The following is a 21,969-nucleotide window of genomic DNA, read 5'->3' as shown; positions in this document are numbered from 1 at the left end:
TGCTCTTGGTCTGTACATTTGTTAGTGGTCTTTGGAGAGCAAGTAGATTATATGCTTCTGACAATTTTCACTTGATTAAGGATCTTCACTGTAGATGAGCTTAAATGCTAGCAGAAATAGCCGAAAGAACTAGGAGCTTGTATTAAAAGTTAATAATAATCCCAGTGCAGAGACGTGCTGCTCTCAGGGACTGGGCCCAGCATTAAAACAGGTGCATCAGTCCCTTTGCAAGTCCAGACAGAAGAGGCCATAGCCACAAGACAATAGTTGTTTGGAAGAACAGCAGAATAGGTTGGACAGTACTGCAAGAGAGCACAAATGGGAAACGTAAAGTAGATCTGAGAAAGGAATGAATTATGCTAGGCTGAACCTTAAAATCAGCTGGATAGCTGTTCATGGTCTCAGTGCAGGCATGGGCTTCAATAACTGAACTAAAAGTGAATGATTCAACTTGTCTTGGCCCATCCATGCAGTGCACTGTCTCTTACCTGTAGGTAAGAGTGCTGAAATATTCCCTTATGTCATTCACATTCAGAGTTTCTATCATTACTCCAGAGAGAATAATAGAAGAGTGGTGCATCCAGGATCATCATTTCTCTGCTCCATAGCATTCAGAGAGCTTTTAGGTTAAAACAGAATGTAAATTTGTAGATGTTTTAATTTTTTATGGAGCTGGTGTTAAGTGAGAGAGAGCAAGGGAGCTTGATTTTAGATTCAAAGCACTGAAGAAGGTCAGTACCAAGAGCAATGTAGTACCATAATGAGAGGTTCATAAATGGTTTCCCTGATGCATTGACTCTTTCACGGGATAAGAATTACAGATATTAGATACCTGTGTCAGCATGAGAAGGTATTCTCTGCTTTGAAGTGGAACTGGATGCCAAGGCTATTACAGAACTTCCTCACAAGGGCTGCTATTTTGGTTAGATGTTATTTACAGCAAAATTAGGTTATATAAGGAGATAGGCTGATTAATCTGATGGTCAGGAAGCTACTAACCCAGGTAGTATGAAAGCAGGTGTTTCAGTACTTTCAGTACCACTGAGGGTTTTACCGTGGTAAGTTTAATAGGTCCTTGTTTTTTGGGTTTTTCTGCCTCCAACTGTGTTTTTGTTCCATGTTACATAAGCATATCTTGTTAATCTGTAAATAAAGTGAGTGTGTAATAGAAGTGAAAAATGAGTTTACAGAAAACACATTTTAATGCAGGCCTAAGTGATGTCCTTTAATGTCTATTTTTAGCTGGGTAGTTTAAAAATTTGAATAAACACTCCTTTCCTTTCATAACCAAAAGACACCCCTCTCATTCTTTTTTATGCAAATTAGGCCTCCCACACCATTAAATCATTTTTATTGACTATTGAGCCTGCAAAGAAATGGACTGAACTTTAATATGCTACGCTACCATACCATAAAATACAATTTGTAGTTCTTATTTAGATTCTGTGTTGCTGCACTTCCTCTAAATAATTGTTATAACTGAAGAAGATTTACAGGCACCATAGAAAGAATAAGTTCTCTCTATTTTGCATGCATTGAAACACCAGCCATGCATGATTTCACATCTAAACCCACTTGCTCCCAGTTCTGTTCTGAAGTGAAACAAGTCACATTATGCTCTTAGTTGCTAATAGAGCTTTTAGTATGGCAATATCCGAAACTTCTGCTGATTTCAAACAGCGCCAGGATGTTACCCCCTCCTTTGTGCTGCTAAGTTTGTGCAAACTTTGGGGCTGGAGTGTTCATCTTCAGGCTGTGGATCATTGCTTTGCACATCCCCAGGCTCATTAATGCCACATGCATGGCGTCAGCTGCTGTGCAGCACTTGGCAGGAAAATGCTCTGTTCCTTGGAAGTGCAAGGAAAATACTGTCCTCCCACCAATTTTTGCTTAAGGCTGTGCACATATTCAGCTTGACAAGGTACATGGCCTTGCTTTCTGTTATTATAGATAGCTGCAGCCTCTTGGAGCCAAGGGAAGGGATGCATGCAGAGATTTTGTGATTAACCAGAAAGAAATGCATATGAGTCATCCTGAAAGAGTATAACTCTTCCGAAGGAACTAATATTTTGGTCATGTTGACAGCCTTGGAGAGTGACATTTATCTTGTACCACAACCTAGGGATGGCTGAGAAATACTCAAGCATTTTCTCAACAGTGTCTCACCTTTCTTCTAGGAGGGTCACTTCAGAAGTGCAAGGGTGTTCAGCCATGCTGTCACTTCACTAACAGAATCATTTTTGGTGAGCCAGTAGAAATGCCATTTGTGATCCCAGCCTCATGTCAGATAGGCCAAGGTGGAACTTTCCCATGGTCAGGCAGGGGACTGAGAGAGATGCTTCACTGCTCACCTCTAGCAAGCTCCACATCACCATGCCAAGTCTCCACAGTCACTTGGGTCTCCCAGTGTTTTAAAATTGCAGAGTCTCAAAGCTATTCAAGAGGAACTTTCACTCTAATTTCTCCCCTCACAGAGACTTCATGAGAATATTCACTGCCTTAAAAAGTCAGGATATTTAAGGTTATGTCTAATTTCAGAATACTTTTTCTAAATCTGGAGCCTGAATTAGTAATTTTGAATTGGACTCTTGAACTGTCAATACTTCATGACATCAATTAAAAAAAAAAAAAAAAGATAGACACTGAGTTTTTGCAGTCAGAACATGTAGAACACAGGTTATGGATCAAGGAGCAATGCCTGCTGTATGAAGAGAATTATTTTATCTACATACATGCTTACATAATTGTGTATATGTATAAATATAAAAACAGTTTCTCTTTTCAATTACATGAAAACTGAAAACTGAGTATCACTTTCAGCCTTTTGAAAGAATGTAATATCTAATAAATCTAGAATTAGAATATTTCAGTTGGAAGGGACCTGCAACAATCATCCAGTCCAACACCACAATCATCTAGTCCAAATCCTGAGAAATGTTGAAGTTCAACCATGAGATATGTTACAAAATTTATCATGAGAAATTATTATACTAACATGTTGACATTCAAACATGTAAGTATGTCTGTTACCTGTTTTCTTCTAAGAAAATCACTCAGATAGTAGTTGATAGTTCAAGAAAGTAAATGAGCAGTCTCTTCAAAGAGCTGTATTTTGTTTTTCTGTAATGTATGAGGGATGTAAATGGGTAAATACACAATATAAATAAGGCTTTATTATAAGACCATTTCAATTTTAACAGTCGCTGAAAAATTGGCAGTTGTCTGACAAACTGGCCAAATAAGCAGTGCAAAACACTTCTAATACCTTTTTAAATGGGAAAATACTCTCCTAAGTAAGTTACCCACTGTCCAGCTCAGACAGTGTAATAGTCTCCTATTATTCTGACTTTTTTAAGTTCTTGGTAGACAATGATGGCTTATTCTATTCTTTTTTCTCCCCCAGATTATTTGGAATTACCTGTGATGACTCCAAGTAGCTACCAGTCCTGCTTCCTTAGGGCTCATTTCGGCACTATTTGCTTTACCAATGGAGGAATCCTTAACACCTCTGTCAGGACACCACCCAAAGTTGTCCATGAACATCTGTCTAGATCCCGTAGCATTAGGTCAAGATACATTCAGTGAATCCAGTCAGGATAATAAGCACTAACCATAGTACTAAGCATTGTGCAGGATCATGGCCTCATGTTTTAATATGCTTAAGTCAGATGATATATAATTAATATGAAGAAAGATCTCTGCTTCATTTCATCTAATGGCAGGGTGTTTTTTGCTTTATTTTTATGGCTTGGTGTTTTGTTTTTCCTTCAGCTGAACTCTTCCTGGAACAGCAGCATCTCAAAGAAGCAGGCTTTTGTACCCAGGAGGCAGCTAGTCTTTTCCCCACATCTCATGCTGTACTGTACATGCGTGGGAGGCTTGCAGAGATGAAAGGCAATTTGGAGGAGGCTAAGCAATTGTATGATGAAGCGCTCACAGTGAATCCAGCTGGAGTGGAAATTATGCACAGCCTGGTGAGTTTGCAGGGGCTCAGCTCCATTATAGTATTTATGTTCCTGATTAACTGTAATAAGAGGGGAGAGGGCTCATGCTTGCTCTGGATGCCATTGTCTTCCTAATCCTGAGAGTAAGTGACTGTTCCAAGAATAAATTGAGTCGTTTGAACCTCTATTTTAAGACTGAATTGAATGTTTTTAACTAATTAGGACTTGTGTCAAAAGTAAATATTTTAGTTGACAAAGGCTGATACTTTTGGAAGTCAGTTCAATGCTTTGTCTTTGCTGCTTTTCCTACTGCTATGCATTTTAAATAAGCAGTACACTGATGTTTGAAAGATCTGAACTAAATAACTTAGATAGATAGATATGGGGGTTGTGAAACTTAGTCTGATTTCTTGTGTCTGTTAAAATCAGGATTAACTATGAGTCTACAGTAAAATGAATCTGTTACTATTGAAAGGTGCAGCTTAGTTCCAGCCTTGTGTAGGGGCAGTGACTCCGCATTTGTGGGGGTTTTTTTTTGGTAACACTCCTACCCAGCAAGTATTCTTTTTCTGTGGCACCAAGTCCAAAACAAACTGTTTTCCACACACAGGGCCTAGAGCTTAATAACAATAATAATTATATGGGGAGCTTTGTGGAAGACCAAAACCCACTCCTCTTGTGAAATCAGAGCAGTTAATCATATTTCTTCAATGGTGTGTCTTGTTCACTGTAGCCCATACCATGTCTCTCAGGGATTTTAGAAGTTTGTCTTGACTAACTTAATTTTTACAGGAATTCTGAATCCATGTGACACCTTAGTGTCTTTGCTAGCACATTTTTATCTCCTGGCATAAATTTGGTCCTCATGAGGTCTGCTGGCAACTCCAAAACTCAAGGGTTATCAGTACAAGAGATCAAACATTAAGTGAAGTTACAATTATAGAAGATAGTAGAACCTACCAGCAGAGGGGAAGATATTTGGTAATAATAAATATTCAGTACAAAAATAGCAAATGAATAGCTGGTGCATGTCAGAGGAACATTACAAGACTGCTGTACATGTCAGGCTTTTATGGGACAATAATATTACTTTGTTGTTGTAATACAGCCTTTACAAATTCACCCGTAAAAACCTAGTTAGATGGAATGATGTTCTTTGCTCCATCATAATTTAAGAGAAGTTGCGGATACCAGAGAAGCCATCCAATTAGATGCCAACATGGTACTAATAGCTCTCATTTTTGTCTTATTTTATGGACATAACCACGTTCTGTCTTCACATTTCAGATACTTGCATTTTCTGAAACTATAGTAACTTGGAATAAAATTTTCCAAGGTGCGCATCTCAGATGTTCTGGCCCAGTTTACTTCAGAAGATGTCATCCCAATATGGCTTTGTTGTTTCTGAAAAGGAAGCTAAAGAAGAGACCTTAAAAGCTTCTGCAATATCCTCTTTCCTGTGCTTTAGTGTCTCCAGGTTTTGTCCAGAATGCGTAACATATGAATGTGCTTTTTGCCATCCCCAAGAAAATCTTTCCTAGGTTATCCAAATTGTAGCCATTAAAAAACTCATATATGCTTAATAGATAAGCTTCTGAAAGCTCTAAGGAGTCTGTGAATACTTATTCCCCTCAAACTCCGCTAATTTTCAAGAAGGGCAAGAGGAATCACCCTTGTAACTACTGGCCTGTCAGTCTCACTTCAGTGACTGGTAAAATTGTAGATGTTGTTCTGGGAGGTATTGAAAAACACCTGGAAGTGCAGTCATTGGTTATGGCCAATATGGGTTCATGAGGACACCTGTCCCAGGGCCAGCATGGGGATGAGAGGCTGGAAAACTGCTTCATGGAAAGGGACCTGGGGGTCCTGGTCTATGGTGAACGTAAGTCAGCAGTGCCCTGGCAGCCAGGAGGGACAGCTGTGTCCTGAGGGGCACCAGGCACAGCATGGCCAGCCTGGGCAAGGGAGGGGATTGTCCTGCTCTGCTCTGGGGCAGCCTCAGCTCCAGTGCTGGGGGCAGTTCTGGGTGCCAGAGTATAAGGAGGATATTGAACTATTAGGGCATGTCCAAAGATGGGCAGCCAAGACAGTGAAGGATCTTGAGGGGAAGCATATGACAAGCAGCTGAGGTAACTTGTTCAGCCTGGAGAAGAGGAGACTGAGGACAGATCTCACTGCAGTTACAACTTCCTCATGAGAGGAAGAGGAGGAGCAGGCACTGATCTCTTCTCTGTGGTGGCCAGTGACAGGACCTGAGGGAATGGCCTGAAGTTGTGACAGGGTGGGTTAGGTTGGATATTAGGTAAAGATTCCTCACCCAGAGGATGCTTGAGCTCTGGAATGGGCATCCCAGAGATGTGGCCACAGCACCAAGCCTGCCGCAGAGTTGAGGAAGCATTTGGACAACACTCTGAGGCATACGGTGTGACTCTTGGGGCTGTCTTGTGTGAGACCAAGAGATGGTCTTGATCATCTTTGTGGGTCCCTTGCAGTTCAGAGTTTTCTATGATAATGTTTTAGTCAAGGGATGGATGTAAAATTTAGAAGAGCTAAAAAAGACAGTGAGATGAGAAATTTGAGGGCAGAGACTCGGTCTGTAAGCAAGTAGGGAAGAGGAAAGAAACTGAAAAAGTGAGAGAAATACAGATAGATAGAAAATAGGGTAAGATAGATAACATCAGATAAGACTGGATAGAGAAGAAGACACATAGATGGAGGAGTGGGCATGCAGGAAAGGATGAATTAAAGAAGTCAGTCTTAGGGGAGTGACAAAGGAGCAGGAACCCGTGGGAATTCTTCCTTTCCATGTCCTTCAGTCTTCTTGGGATTCTGAATCTTCCCATCCTGGTGCCAGCAAATATCAAAGTGAAAATCACTTACTTAAGCATGTACCTCACCTCCTTTAGCTTGGCCCTGCTGGCAGCCTGTGGTTCACACCTGTTAGCTAATGCAGCAAAGGTCTGGTCTATCCCTGTGATATGAATCATGGCAGTAGTTATATGGTGCCACATAATGGCATTCCTTTGTGTGCTTTTCCAAAAGCTAGGAAATTGCACATAACAAGTTAGAAGCATCTGATGAGCACTATAGAAAAGTCTGTAAAGAAATTAATCATTCTGCCTTCAGAATAGAGCTGGAATAATGTGCGGTAAACAAGGCTTTTAGGGCTATGCATCAAATAAAAAGGGCGAAAATAAAATATTGAATGGCTGCTAGCTAAGTGATTTTGTCCTGTGTGCTGAATGAGACACTGTCCCCATGGAGAACTCAAGACTGGGTTTATGCAATTGAGGACGTAATGTGACAAGTGGCAAATTCTGAATCTCCTCGAGGCCATCAGAAGAAAACTGAATGTCTTTCTGAAATGTATGTATTAGCCAAGTACTAGCTGTACTTTTATTAAAAAGACAAGTTCTTGAGAGCAGTATGTTCAGTCCCCTACCAGAAAGAAATATATGTCTTGGATTATGCAAGAGGGAAAACTAGATTATGAGCTAGTTCCCAGGAGTTTGAAATGATGCAAAACACATACACAGGCAGATGGAATTAAGTTCATGTGTTTCAATATTGGTCCCCCCAGTTTGAATACATTGTTTTCCCACTCTAGTAGTGCTGTTGTGGATATGTAGTAATTTAGAGAAAGAGGAAGTGGTTGTAAGAATTACTGTTTGACTTGGTACAATTGCCATCCAACTGACCTAGTCCACTTTAAGAGAAAACTCTGCTGTAGACAGTGCTGAGCCTCCCTGGTGGATCAGCATCAATTAGCGAAGTAGTCATGTCTCTTCCCCTGGGGTCTTGGAACTGGGTTGTCAAAGCTATATTTGGAAAATTCCAACCTGAAGAGTATTGCTGGCTTTAAATGAAGGGCACAGATCTAGCAGTGAATGAGTCCATTGGGTGTCAGTAACTTCACCTTTACATGGGGTAGAGCCAGCGCCATAATACACACAAGCTGTTTCTCTGCACAGCTGAAAATGGCTGTGTTTTGCTGTGACTGTAGGGTGTTTACAATAGCTGTCAAATCAGCATGCTTTCCATATGAAGCACACTGCTGCATGGCAGAGCAGCACCATACAGCAGCACTGCAGTGCCAAGCACATCCCAGGGGGTGGGTGCTATGCTCTGCTTCATCCCAGGGGCCTTTGGCACTTGATGTCCAATGCTGTACTTGGGAAACCACAGGCACTTCAAAAACACCACAACACTGCTGCTTCCTGTAACGCTTCCAGTTTCTGAGTGTTACTGAGTGATGGCACAGGGTCCTTAAGCTTGTGTCAGGAATCCACTGTTGGCCTTTACAGTATAAGTACTACTGGCTAATACCTAATCTAAGGAAGTATATTTGTTGAGGAATTTTGTTTTCATTTGAAAAAGACACACAATCAGTTTTTGGGGCTATTTGAAGCATAATCCTGGTGAGGTGAGCAGCTACTCCTTTGGTTAGATAGCTCTTTGCTGCCAGAAGCAATTAGCTTGGGTTTGGCCCCTAAAAATTTAACATCCTGTGAGAGCATAGTTTCTTTAATAAATACGATTTGCTAGGATTCTTTTTCCACATTGCCTCTGATCCTATCTCAAAAATTTCTGTCATCCCTTTCCTTACTAGAACAGCTGTTTCTTTCTTCTTCCCTTTCACAGGCTCCTTCTGGGGCCTGCTTGCAAGGGTCATAGAGCATTTCTCCCTCCTGGGGGCTGATGAAGTTTCTACTGAGTAGGTATTTTTGCTGGTCTAGAAACAAGAGCTTAGTCCATATCTCCTGCTCTTACACTGTGACCTCTGACAGCACATTTCTACAGCCAAACAACTATGGCTTACTTCTTTCAGTATGTACCAAATTTGGTTATATAACATCATGCAATACACAGCTTTGGGATGGTGATAACAAAACTGACATGTGCCCAGCGGAGTCAGAAAATATAACATAAGCTGGGGCAGATGACACCTCCTTTAAAAGCAATACACAAATCCACCTACCTGTATGTAACTAAAGACACTGAAATTTGTTAGTTCCCAGCCACAGTGCATTCAGTACCATTCTCACTTTTGATTCAGAGGAAGAGAAAATCAATGCCAGCATGTTGGATTTGAGTCCGAAAGCTCTATATGTAATATTGCAACTTAAACTGAAAACATACTGAGATACTTGGAAAGACTCCTGCCCAGCATGCATCTCACATAGCAGTTCTCAATACATTTTAGTTCAGGGAAGAAGAGAAAGAATCATCTATTTAAAAGGGAAGGAAATGGGCACCCTCATCTCCATCACTGTGTCAGATTTAATGAAAACAATGAAAAATACCATCAAAACGCAGCAAAAATATTGCTTGACTTGTGCTTGGATATTACTGAATGCAGTGAAAAAGTGTAATGATTCGTTACTTCTCTTGAAGGTTGGGGCAAGGGCCATAAGGTTGGTATCAGAATGCCATGTAGCTGTCTGCACTAACTCATCCCTATCCTTGATAGCAAAACAAAATGAACAGTATATTAGGTTTTGTTCATAATGTGTCCCTGTTCATAATGTGTTTTGTTGTGACCATGAAAACATGATCTTGTGAACACATACTTGATTTGCTCCATAACAAAATCAAAGAATATACAGCTGACAGAGGTGTGCTAATCATGAGAGTTGTTCTTTGGCTGTCATCTGCACCATGAAACATAAGATTGACAGTCATGCAGGAACAGTTCACAGTCACAGAGTACTCTCCAACTGAAGTTGGAAAAACAAACTGGATTTAAGTCACCTAAACTGGGCCAACAGGTTGAGTGTAGGCTGTTTGGTGACCATCGTTTTTGAAGATCAGTGAAGATTGTAGCTTTTCCACAGGAATGCTTGGTGTTATTGTTTGGGAGAAGTTCTTTGTGCTAAATGCAGTTGGAGACATATTACCCATATACCAAAATCACAGAGTGGTTGAGGTTGGAAAGGGTCTTGGGAGATTTTGTAATCCAGCTCCAACTCCCTCCTTAATAGGTTCAGCTAGAGCAAGGTACCAGGACCATGTCCAGCTGAGGTTTGACTGTCTCCAAGGATGGACAACCTCTGTGCAATCTCTTCCAGTGTTTGATCGCCCTTACAATAAATGAAGCTTTTAGTAATGTTTTAATGGAATTTTTCATGTTTCAGTTTGTGCCCATCCAGTCGCTGGATATCCCTGGGAAGTTCCAAGAGGTTCCACTTCTTTACAGCTTACCATCAGTTACTTAACTGTCCTGATAAGGTCTCCCCTCTCTTTTACGAGGCTGAACAGTGCCAGCTCTCAGGTTCTCCTTGTATGACAGATGCTCCAGTCCCTTTGATGATCTCGATGCCCTGGACTCTCTCCAGTATGTCCACATCTTCCTTGTACGGGAGAGCCCAGAACCGGACATAGTACTCCAGGTGTGGCCTCACCAGGGCTGAGTAAAGTGGCAGGATGAACTCGCTCAACCTTTTGGCAACACTCTTCTAATACAGCCCAGGATACTGTGAGCTGCCTTTGCTGCAAGGGCACATTGCTGGCCCATGGCCAGCTGCTTGTTCACCAAGTCCTTTTCTACAAAGCTATGTTTCATCCAGCTATCCCCCCGACAAAGTGCATCTGAAGCTATTACCAGGAATTTTTTCTGCAAGTAGATACTAAATGTAACACTGGCATGACTGTATCAGGTCAGGCCAGAGGTTCAACTACTCCTTCTCAACCACCAGCAGCAAAGAAGTGCCTAGGAAAGAATGAAGCAAGGGCAGGCATATGTGGTACTTCCAAGGTTAGAACTTAGGTTGTCAACATCCCAAAGCAGAGGTAGATTCTACTTGCTTAGTAATTCCCAGTGGATTTCTCCTTCATGAGCTTGTCTTGAGCCTGTGTTAGACCTTTCATCATCCACAATACCCTTCAGCAAGGCGACCCACAGGTCTCTTTCTGCTGTACAAAGAACTGCCCAATTCTCTGTGTTCTTGATGCAGCTCTTCTTAGCCACACTGATGCACCTTATTCTCACTTTGGAAGACATAACTTAGTGCTGATTCTCATTCATCCCCTTCCCATTACTGATTTTTCAGGTATCTGTCACTGAACCATTTCCATTCCTTTCATTATTGCTGTTACCTCTCTCTGAACTTCTTACTGTTCTTTTTAGGATGAGCAGGCTAGGGCAAATAATGCACTTACAGAAAAACAGCTTAGCTTCAAAGGCAGTGTTGTAGATTCAGTGTTTGAAAAAACCCTATCTACCCCTTGGTCTTTTACTCATATAATTATATCTATATACATTTTCATAGAAATAGTGTTCTGTTTCAGCTGTTTTGTATTAACCTGATTTTCTTATCAAAGCTCTGTTTTTATCTTGTCATGCGTGTAGGGGCTGGATTTTATTTTTTGAATGGTCAGCATCTCTGATAAATACCAGTGTGGTTATATCTAACAGCAGTAGCAGTGTAACACCTGTCTCAGGTCCTTGTAGAGATGTCGGTGTCCCAGTCTGTGAGTACAACAGCCAGCCAGCAGGTGTGCAGTTCTAGTCTTTGCTAGATAGATATATATACACACTTCATTTTGCTTGCCAGAAACATTCTTTTAGCTGGCAGAACACAAATCTTGCTCTGCTGGTAAATCTAGAAGCTGAAGGGCCTGATTGAGAACAGATTTTTTTATAGCTTATGTTCCTTTTGCCCAAGATAAGTGCATTGCTCTTGAGATTTGAGTATTTAAAAACTATATGCTGCTTTATTTAAATCTTCTGCTCTTAATTGTTCAGTGGGGTGCAAGGGCTGCATAAAAAGAAAAAGACTTTGCAAAGCCTTGGACTGTTTAATTTGGCCTTCATTGTGTATTTAGGATGCAATTTCATGTTCATTTTAGTAGAAGAGTCAACCTATTGTCTCCAGACTCACATTTGGTAGCATCAGGGTAATTTGAAGACTACAGTTTCTACTGATTAGTACATGGAAATGAATTATTTCTGTTCATTTATTTCATTTTACCTCACAGTATGGTGCATGCATCCTTGTTTTCAAAGGCATCCATTCACGTAATAAAACATGGCTTGATTGCTTAATATTTTCAAGGATGACATGCGTTACTTCCTTGGGGATTTGTTTCATGCTGCCATGCAGTAATGGTATAAATCACAGGGCAGATTCTCTGCATGGGTAAATTATCATGGCTCCATCACACCAAGGTCTGTATGTCTTGTAAGGTAGCTAGGCTGCTAATTAAAACCGTTTTTATGTTGAAAACTGAAATTAAAATGCTTTCTGTGCTTAAATGTGAGAATGAAAGAGCATAGTTTTCACATTAATAGAGTTATTTATCTTCTAAGGAGCTGCTTTGTGTCTGCAGTTTACCCAATTTGTTGCCTATTTTGTGGATAGGTACACTGTGGTCTGTTTTCATTTTCTGGTGACATTTCTTGCTCAGTTTTTTATATTTGTGTATAGAGAATTGAACATCACAATTAAAATGCATTCCCCAGTCGTTAGGACAACTGTGCATTTGTCCTAAGTGTAATTAGGTGGATAATTGTATCTAGAGAGACACAGTGAACGACCTGTTTTTGTCTGTCCTGGAGAGATTTCTTCCTGGCTGGATGAGATGCTGCTCTCCTAGCTCCTGTTTAGGCAAAGGTAGTAAGCAGAGTTAAGGACTGGGCAATTTGGAGGAATTGGAGAGTCATACTACTTTTATGATACTTAGAAATAGTTTTCATTATCACAGCTACTACTTAAGGGGAATCTTTGAGAAGCTGCTGTCATAAGAACTTGAATTTCAGTAGTTTATGCCTGCTAAATAAATTTTTAATTATTCTTTAACATACAAAACCACTGAAGATTTACTAGTAATACTTTCTAAGAGTCTGGGAGGTTTTTTCCTTAATGCACATATACTTTGCATTCATTACTTCAAATATTTTTGTATGGTGTCAGACATAAAATGTAAAACAGAATGTAACACCTGCCTCAAGAGAGGGTTATTTTAAGGTTTGAAGGTATGTATTGACTACAGGTTTTTATTACATTCTGTCTTTGTGATCCTAGGTTGGTGTGGCTTATGAGTTATAGAAAAAATGCATAGAAACAGAAATATACAAACCAATACTGCATATTAAAGTACTTCAGATATTCCCTATAGCATATCCTCCGAATCTGAGAAGCCAGGAGCTGTGTTGTCAGGGCTGGGGGGGGTGATGCTGCTGCAGAGGGGATCTCTTGGTGTCTCTGAGAGAGAGACACAGAGCCCCCGAAGCAAATGAGACCAAGCAAGCTCCAGGTTTCTCTTCCCGAACTAAGCACCGTTTCCTGGTATTTATCGAAGCACTTCAGGCTGGGGCTTTGCTACTGTTGTGCAACAGGGTGTGCCTTCTCCAGAGAGCAAAGAGCTGCAACTCAGTCATTTTCCATTGAAGGCAATTCAGTGGAGAGGCTGGAGAGGAGGTGGAGCCTTGGCTCTCACCATCGCTGGCACGGCCAGCCCTGCTGCACTCTCAGCTCTGATTATGTGTCACACTTTACTCTAAACCTCTGTAACACAGGGATGAAGCTACTAATCTACTTCATCTGGGGTTTGTGGAGCTTAATTAATATCTGCACATACTTTCTTTCAGATGTCAGACACACTGTAAGCGCAAAATCTTATTTATTCTAATTATATGTCTAGATGCCTTTATTCATGTGGGATTTTGGACCACAAATTATTTTGGACAAAGTACTGCAACTGTTCAGCACAAATGATGTGCTTTACAGCTTTGAGTACCCTTATGTCCCTAAATGTAAAGTAGTGGTGAAAACATTATTGTGGTGGGAGTGGGATTTAGGAGGCAGATCTGCAAGCTCTTTCTTCCTCCAGCAAGGATTTGTTTTCATTAGAGCAATCTGCTGTGCCTGTGTGTAGTGCCTTACCCCCACCCGCAACTGTATTGATACATTGTTACAGTGGTGCTGTGAAGGACAGAGTAAAACAGAAGCAAATGTGACTCTGAGGACTTTCTAGCACAGCCCTCTCCTCTTCCCAGGGATAAGATATGACAACGCCTGCAAAAAATAGCTTTTTGCAGGGGAGGGAGGATGCTTGCTTTCTCTGGCAGTGAATGTATCCTCCTGCTCTACAAATTCAGTACCAGCAGAACATCCTTGTACCAGTACAATTCTGCAGTTTTTCCCTGGTGAGAAAGGGTTTCAATTTTTAAGGGAGAGATGACAGACCTAAAGGTAGAAGCAGCATTAGAACACCAGTCATTACAAGCAATTCCAAAAACGGAGCAACCTTGAACGAAGTGCCTTTTTTTTTCTTTTCCTTCCTTAAGTAAGTAATAGTGACAGTCAACAGGAGATTCGAGTCACCCAGAGGAAGACCAGTGACGTCTTCCACGCTACAGCTTTGAGAGCTACAGACACTGGGACTCTCTTAGGTCTACCTAATATGGATTGCACAAGAAAACACTGCAAGGGTGAATTTGCTAAGTCCTAATATCCAGCAGGATATTTTTGGACTGCTCTGATAGTACAAAACATTTAAACATTTCAGCCCACCCCATAAGTTTTCCCTCGATGTTGGTAAGTCCCTATATGCTATGAACAGTTTTTCTCACTACTTCTTTTTCTGTTCAAGGCACTGCATTTCTCCAATACATTTGGAGAACAGGCAGATGGTGATATATAGGTGCATAAGAGAGAAGGGGAGGGGAAAGAATTGGAAGGAACAGAAGAGACAGAAAAAAGCATAGACTGCTGCTTACTTTACAAATACCAAGATAAAGCACTGGCCGTTCAGAGACAGTTAAAATCAATTTTTTCTTCTTCTGTTAGCTATTCCATAGGATGTTTCTTCCTTTTACATCTCTCTCCACCCTGTAGATCTCTTCAGGATGTGAACCCAACCTTGATTTGCCCCAGATGGCTTTTTCAATGCTATTTATTTGCTATTTTATCAGAGAAAGGTAAAATTCATTAAGAATCTTAAGTGCACTTAAGTCAGAAGCTTGTTCCAGTGGTGTTGAGGAAGTATCTGAAAACAACAGAACAGACAATCCAGGACCAAAAAATTGGGAGGAAGTCCTTAGCCCTTTGGAAAACTCAACTCCTGAGGCAGGAACTTAATATACATTTCCTGTTTGCTCTTTGTGACGTCTAAAATAGTGCATTTTTTACGTGCTGAAAACACTCCTCTTGCTCCTTTCCTCTTGCCCTTCCTCATGCTTCTATAAAGCTCTAGTCTATCACTGAGCTGCTGTTTAATATTGCTAATGTGACTTTTGCCTATGTTTTTGCCAAAGTAATCAAGAGAATCCCTGCCTGGAAAAAGATGAAGTGCAGGGGGGGAAGCCACAGGGAAATTGCTGTGATCAACAGGGATGGGCAGGACAGAGCTTGACTTGTCCAGATAGTAAAACAAAGGCTGGGAAGGGATACATCTGCTCTCTGCAGATACATGTGGAAACAAAGAGGGAATGATGTGGGGAGAGAAAAGCTGCGTCAGAGGAGGCAGCTTTGTCTGCTCTAAGTTGCTGCTGCAGATTGAAGAGGCTTCCCAGCCATCAGTGCAGAGAGGTTCTGAAGCAGCCTTCTAGGTCATGACATGGGAAGAACAATCTTACCCCTTTGATACTGCAACTTGATCGAGCTACGAAGGAGAGGCTGGATCATCCCAAAAGTAGGACTTTACCAAACCCAAATAAGTGGTTGCCTATTCAGGCTGCCCAGCCCACTAGTGACTGAATTAATACAAAGTACTTACCTGTGGTCTGAAATGCAGAATATCCAGATAAAAGTATTTTGCAGGCCTACCTGCTGTCCTGCCTTCCTATTTTCATTTTCTGCTGAAGAACTTCTATTCCCAGAAGCGTTTTGTAATTATTTTGCTGTTTATTATTTTTTAAATGAGAAGTGGAGTTGGAATGTTAGTAGGGCTTCCCTGGGATGCAGCCCCAACTTTCATTTTTTATGAGTTGTCAAGTGTCTGGTGTGTTGTGAAGTGGAATGATAGATGTAGCTGGACTCAGGAGAGTTACATGGAAATTCTCTTAAACAGCATTTTGGCAGCTTAGCTCTATTGACAACAACATCAAGTTGGGTTTAATAGTGTAGTTCTTTATTGAATGAATCCACCCTGTAGGAAACAGTATGACCTTGCTGTGCGTGCTCAAGACAAAAAAAAAAAAATCAATGGTAATCCCTTGGGAGGAAAAATACAACATTAATGGAACAGTTGAGTGAGTCTAATGAGAATTAGATGGCAAGAATGGTAATTTGGAAAGAGATACTCATATGAGCTGTCTGAAGGTATAACATGGTAGTTTCCGTGTATCACCAAATGCCACATATTCTTAGATGTGTGTCTGCCAGATGTAATTTAATGGATTTGCACCTCTCCTCTATGGCTTCCTGACAGAACAACAGGGGATTTTCAAGCTAATCAGCCTTCAGTGGGGAGATTTATGACCAGGTAGCCGGTCCTTTCTTCCACCTGGAAGGGCACAGACTGGACATAGCCACTGGGCTCAGCATACCAATTGGGAGCTTCTTAATCAGAAGCAGGCTGGAGCATCTCTGCCTTGTGGTTACTCTCTGGAGTCTTGCCGTTCACTGGCATTGCCAAATACAACATTTGCCTAAGGCAGTCCTCGTTTTGGAAGTCTGAGAGATAATGCTTCACTTAGTAGCCATTCTCTGTGTAAGGAATAAAGGAAACAGTGGATTTTTATACTTCCTCTTTGCTTCTGAGAGTCTGAAGTTTTGATTTATGTGGGGAAAATTCATGTTGCCTAGTTCTCAGCCTTTGGCTCAGATAGGTGAGTTGGTCGCTCTTTCTACCTGTTGTCCAAAGAGAGGTTCTCCAGCACTGGGACAGAGCCCCTTTTGTTAGGCTGCTGCTCTGCATTACCTTGTGGAAATCACCCTCTGTTCTTCCCCTGAAGGTATGGAGAGACTGTGCAATTAAAGAGTTTAAAGAGCCTATGTTTGTGTAGATCACATACTTCTTTAAATTATATCACATGAGCCAGTTGAGTATCTCCTAGTGCATGGCCTAAGGCAGGAAATTAGTTGAAATACATTGACTTGTTTCAGAGAAATTACTGCTTTGATGTTTTCATAATTAGCCCAGTTCTCCTTTTGCTTGTGTTCACCTGTTCAGCATTCATTTAAGTAAAAAGGGCAGACTCATAAAAACATCAATTTTCAGTTGCATTGCTTACCAGGTTGTACCTGCTTTCTGAGATTGTCACCAGCATAAGAGACTGCAAATAAAAATCAACTGGAACACAAATGGCAGCATCTCAGTACTACCAGGCTGTACAGTAGAGATTATTTGTTTATGCTTTTATTTGCCAGCATTGACTAAACAAAGATAAGGATGTAAATGCTGTAGCAGAACTTCTCAAACAAGATTACAGGGGTGGTAGGAGCTGGCAGTTAGCATTACAATAATAAATACCAAAGCAGAGAGATGTCACTGCCCTGTTGCTCCTCTTTCATCCTAAGAGGAGAGCAATAGAAGAGTCAGGTCTGTAGAGCTCTGTGTGAGGTTTGCTGCTTTATGCAGGAACATTAATATTTTAGGGTTTGATTCTTTAGGTTTGCACTGTGTGAGCCTTGCTCTGATCCCTCAGAATCTAAACTGTGGTTAATGTGACTCTTAGGGGAGATCCTTGTTTTGTGAGCCTTAATAAGGTTTACGATGAACCAGGCAAGCTCAACATAAACTCTGAACTGAGTGGGGAACAGACCCCCAACTCAGCTAATTCTGAATGTCACTGTGCATAGTACAAGGCTAATTGAGATACACAGAAACTGCCATGTGCCTTTTTTAATTGCATTTAGACAAGATGTACAGTATTTGAGTCAGCTGGGCAGTGTTCCAGCTGATGAAAGTGTTGCTGATACCAGACACCAGTGATGATATATTAAGTGCTCTTAATATCTTAGCACACATGTCATGAGGCACATTAGAATCATAGAAGAATTCAGGTGAGAAAGGACCTTTCCTATGGAGGTCATCTGATCCCACCTCCTGCTCACAGTGGGGTCAGCTTCAAATATCTGATATAGGTAGCTCAGGGCTGTGTCCAGTTGAGCCTTGAGTATTTCCAAGGATGGCTGTTCCACCACCTGTCTGTGCACAAGTTCTGGTGCTGCATACTCCTTGTGAAGAAATTCTTCTTAATAGCTGCTCACACAGAATTTTCCTTGCCATAACCTTAATCTGTTACAACTGAGCACTTCTCAGAAAAGTTTGGTCCTATCTTTCAGTCACCCATTAGATAGCTGAGGATGGCATTTGAATCTCTCCTTAGCCTGGAGAGGGAAATGCTGAATAAATGTTCCTCTCTCAAATTCTTCATACTATCATGGCTCCCCAGCCATCTCAGTGGCCCTTCACCTGTCCTTCTCTAGTTTGTCGTCATTTTTTCATCACTGAGGAACCCAAAGCTGGTGAGAGCACTCCAGATGTGAACCAAATAGAAAGAAATACCTAATTCCAGTCTGCTGTGGTGCATTACCTATTTCAGCACAGTAAGCCATTAGCCTTAGGCACTGTGTGGATGCCATGCTGGCTCGTGCTCGCTCTTGTCTGCCAGCATCCCCAAATCCTTTTCTGCAGAGCTACTTCTCCCCAGTTGGTGTCCAGCCTGTACAATTGCATGAGGTTATTACATCCCGTGTGCAAAATGTCACTATTCAGCAAATGCAGTTCCTCCTAAAGCTGCGGGGAGACTGGGGCACAGAAATGACAAGCAAGGCCTGTGTAGTTAAGTGCCAGAGGCGAATCACACATAATGACCACTTAGAGCAAGTAAAACCTTTACACTCAGAATAAGAAGAGAATAAAGTTTGTTCAAGGCTTAATAAGATACAGAGCTGCCATCTCTGAGTTGTGTTGAGATTTTGGTATCACAACTGAATTTCTCAGTAACTCACAGTGCTCTTCCTACTGGAAACCACACAGTGCGTAGGTTTGGAGTTTTTTTTATAAGTTAGGCCTTTTGGGAACTCACTAGTCATTGGAAAGCTGTTGGAGGAAGACACCTTTGGTAGGAGGCTCCCTGATGTGATTTTATGCTTTTGTTGTTTATTCATAAGCAGGTGACCTGTTAGAAGGGTTCTGTCATCCTCTGTTACACACTTACGTTGTGTCATTGTGCGTATCTCTGCGTACACACGTATTTGTGTACATCAGAACACGAATTACAGTGTCAGCTGGTTTTAGCAGGCTCAGATTTGGTTATGAAATGCTAAATGGAGGGAGCATCTCCTGCATCACCTGAGAAAACTTGAATGTCTGGGGTTTGGTGCTTTGGAAAGGGGGCAGGTCCCCAGGACTGTTTGGGAAGTGGGCTGTGCCCCAGGATAGAGCAAAGTATGAAAGTATGAACCAGATTCCAAAGACTTTCCTTGCAAAACTAGCCAGGTGAGGGCAGGAGGGAGGAGTCTCATTTGTTGGAAGAGTGAAGCTTTGTTTGTAAGCAGTTAGTGACCTTGAAGTGAGTGAAGTGGCAGGCTGAGTGAGGGCAGTGCTGTGTCTCTGAAATGCAGTGTGGTGAGTTGACCTTAGCCACTCCTTTAGCCCTCACACTACCAAAACCTCACCATGTAACCCAAGTGCTGAGACACTGGGAGACTGCCATCCTTGCTTTGGCTCTCATGTGTCTGGGCCTATTAACCATGAGGGCCAGGAGAGGCTGTTCCATGTGTAAACACAGCAGATGCTGTTGCTGTTCAGTGGTAAACTTATTTTTGTTGTCTCTGCCTCTCCTTGTGTTACAAGCAACAGGACCCTCTTCTTCTCCACAACCTGTCAAGTCAGTCTGTGTCTTGCAGACTTTAACACCTGCATTGAACGTGACATGGGCCAGCACTGAAGAGGCTGAATACAGCTGAACCATAGAATGGTTTAGGTTAGAAAAGACCTCTTGTGTTGTGTCCAGCCGTTAGCCCAGCACTGCCAAGTCTACCACTAAACCCTGTCCCTGAGTGCTTCATTCACACATCTTTTAAATACATCCAGGAATGGTGACTCCACTACTTCTCTGGGGAGCCTCTTCCAATGCTTGGCAACCCTTTCACTGAAGAATTTCTTCCTAATATCTGACTCAAACCTCCCCTGGCACAACTTGATGCCCCTTCTCTCATCCTATTGCTTGTTACTCAGGAGAAGAGACACCTGGCTACATCCTTCTTTCAGGTAGTTGAGAGTGATAAGGTCTTATCTGAGCCTCCATTTCTCCAGCCTGAATAACCCCAGGAATCTTACTGCAGGAACTCCTAGACTGCTTCCTGTCTGCTGTGTTGTATTTCCAGTGGACATCTGGTAAGTTGAAGTCCCCCACAAGAATGAGGGCTAGTGATTATCAGACTTAATTTTTCAGTTGCTTATAGAATATTCTGTCTGCCTCTTCATCCTGTTTGAGCGGTCCATAACAGACTCCCACCAGGATATCTGCCATGCTGACCTTCCCCCTGACTCTCAGCCTAAACACTCAATGCTGTCATCACCATCATCCAACTCTGCAGTCAAACCTCTCCCTAATGTACAGGTCTCCCCCACTGCCTCTCTTGCCTTGCAAAGTGAAATAGAGCACTTGTTCAGCACATTTGGCATAACATACTAACCTGGCTAAACCAAATTGGTAGTGAAGGACAAACTATGAGTTGTACCTAAAATAAATTCTCAAGCTGCTCTGAGATTGTGGCAAATTTTTTTGAACCTGGAGAAAAAATTAGCTTCATGCTTATGTAAATACTTCCCTGGCCAGTGTTTCCAAAAGCAGTTAATGGTGAGCAGGTTTGGCACTTCTAATGGGATTGAGAGCAGTGTTATTCCCTTGCATCTAGCAAATTATATAGAGCTTCTGAAGATGTCACTGTACTTCATATAATTACTTTCTATAGTAATTTTTGTGGCAGATTGGCCAGCAGAGTTATTTTGTCTTTGAGGCTGTCACTTGCAGCTCAGCAGAGCACAGGAGTGACTAATACAGACAAATGAAGCTAGGTCACATTAAACAAATGCCACAGTGAAGCATTTCTAAAGTCCTGTATAATCCCTTACTGCATTGTGAGGCTCAAGGCTTGAATGTTGTAGGAGAGCTTATAGATTTGCTAACATACAGCCAGACCTCACAGCATTTAAATCTTTTCTGAACTGAGATTATTTATGCAAGGATAGTTCAGGACAGGCTTCTGCAGTACAAGCAGATCCCAGTTCTCCTTATGACTTCAGTGAGAGTAAGAGATTCTGTACATATTTCATGCACATTAAGAGCAAAATTGCCTGCAGTATTGTCAGCAGTGGTTCATGGACCATTTGGTATCTTGTTTGCCTGAAAACTGTCTTGCCTTGAGAGCAAGAAAAGTAAATAAATGTAGAGAGAGAGACCAGTAAAAAGCATAAGCCCTGGAGAATTCCAGGCTTCAGGAGCAGAAACCCTCACCTTAGCATTCCTTGCTGTTCCTGGAATACAACAAATATGTTGACCAAGCAACCTTGAAAGCTCAGGGCTGCTTTCCACTAATAAAAAAAAAAAAAAAAAAAAAAAGTATTTGACATATGTGGTAATTTCACATTTCTGCAACTTGAAATTATTTTTTTAACTTCACCATAGTCACCAGTGATTAGAAAACTTCCTTAGCTCATAGGTTTTGTGTTCTCTGAGAAATTCTATATTGTACATTATTTGCTGGCTGACACAGCAAATCAGACTAACTTGAAGCACGTATCATTTTAACTTATCTCTTACTTTGAATAGTGAAGGAAGAACAAAGGAAGTAGTTTGCAACTAACCCATTGTTTGAAATTAGCTTTCCCAAGCCAGAAAATATAAAATAGCAGCATCAAAAATAGCAGCATCACAAAGTAAAAATGGCGTATATGTGAGATCCTTGAGCCAAAAGGCAGTCTATTTTTTTATATATTTATTTTTAGCTTGGTCAGCTGTACTAAGTGATTTTATCAATGCAGCTAGTCTCTGGAATAAGAATGCTCACATAATGTACTGTCAGTGCAGGCAGCAATGACAAGTCATGATATATACATGCTGCACAAA

At 41.4% G+C, this 21,969-nt stretch overlaps 1 protein-coding gene across 3 annotated transcripts in view; it reads left to right on the top strand.

Annotated features, from left to right (window-relative positions):
* The window catches only part of TTC7A (tetratricopeptide repeat domain 7A), a 168,136-nt gene that overhangs the window by 127,145 nt on the left and 19,022 nt on the right, over positions 1 to 21,969 (top strand). For all 3 annotated transcript variants that reach the window (XM_066316054.1, XM_066316055.1, XM_066316053.1), the window contains one exon: positions 3,772 to 3,974. In XM_066316054.1, the coding sequence (XP_066172151.1) occupies positions 3,772 to 3,974 (203 nt within the window). The remainder of the gene's footprint in view (positions 1 to 3,771; positions 3,975 to 21,969) is intronic.

This window comes from Sylvia atricapilla, chromosome 3 (assembly GCF_009819655.1).
Source record: "Sylvia atricapilla isolate bSylAtr1 chromosome 3, bSylAtr1.pri, whole genome shotgun sequence".
NCBI classification, from domain to species: domain Eukaryota; kingdom Metazoa; phylum Chordata; class Aves; order Passeriformes; family Sylviidae; genus Sylvia; species Sylvia atricapilla.
The sequence above is the reverse complement of the archived record's forward strand: the minus strand, read 5'-3'. Positions and strand labels throughout refer to the sequence as shown.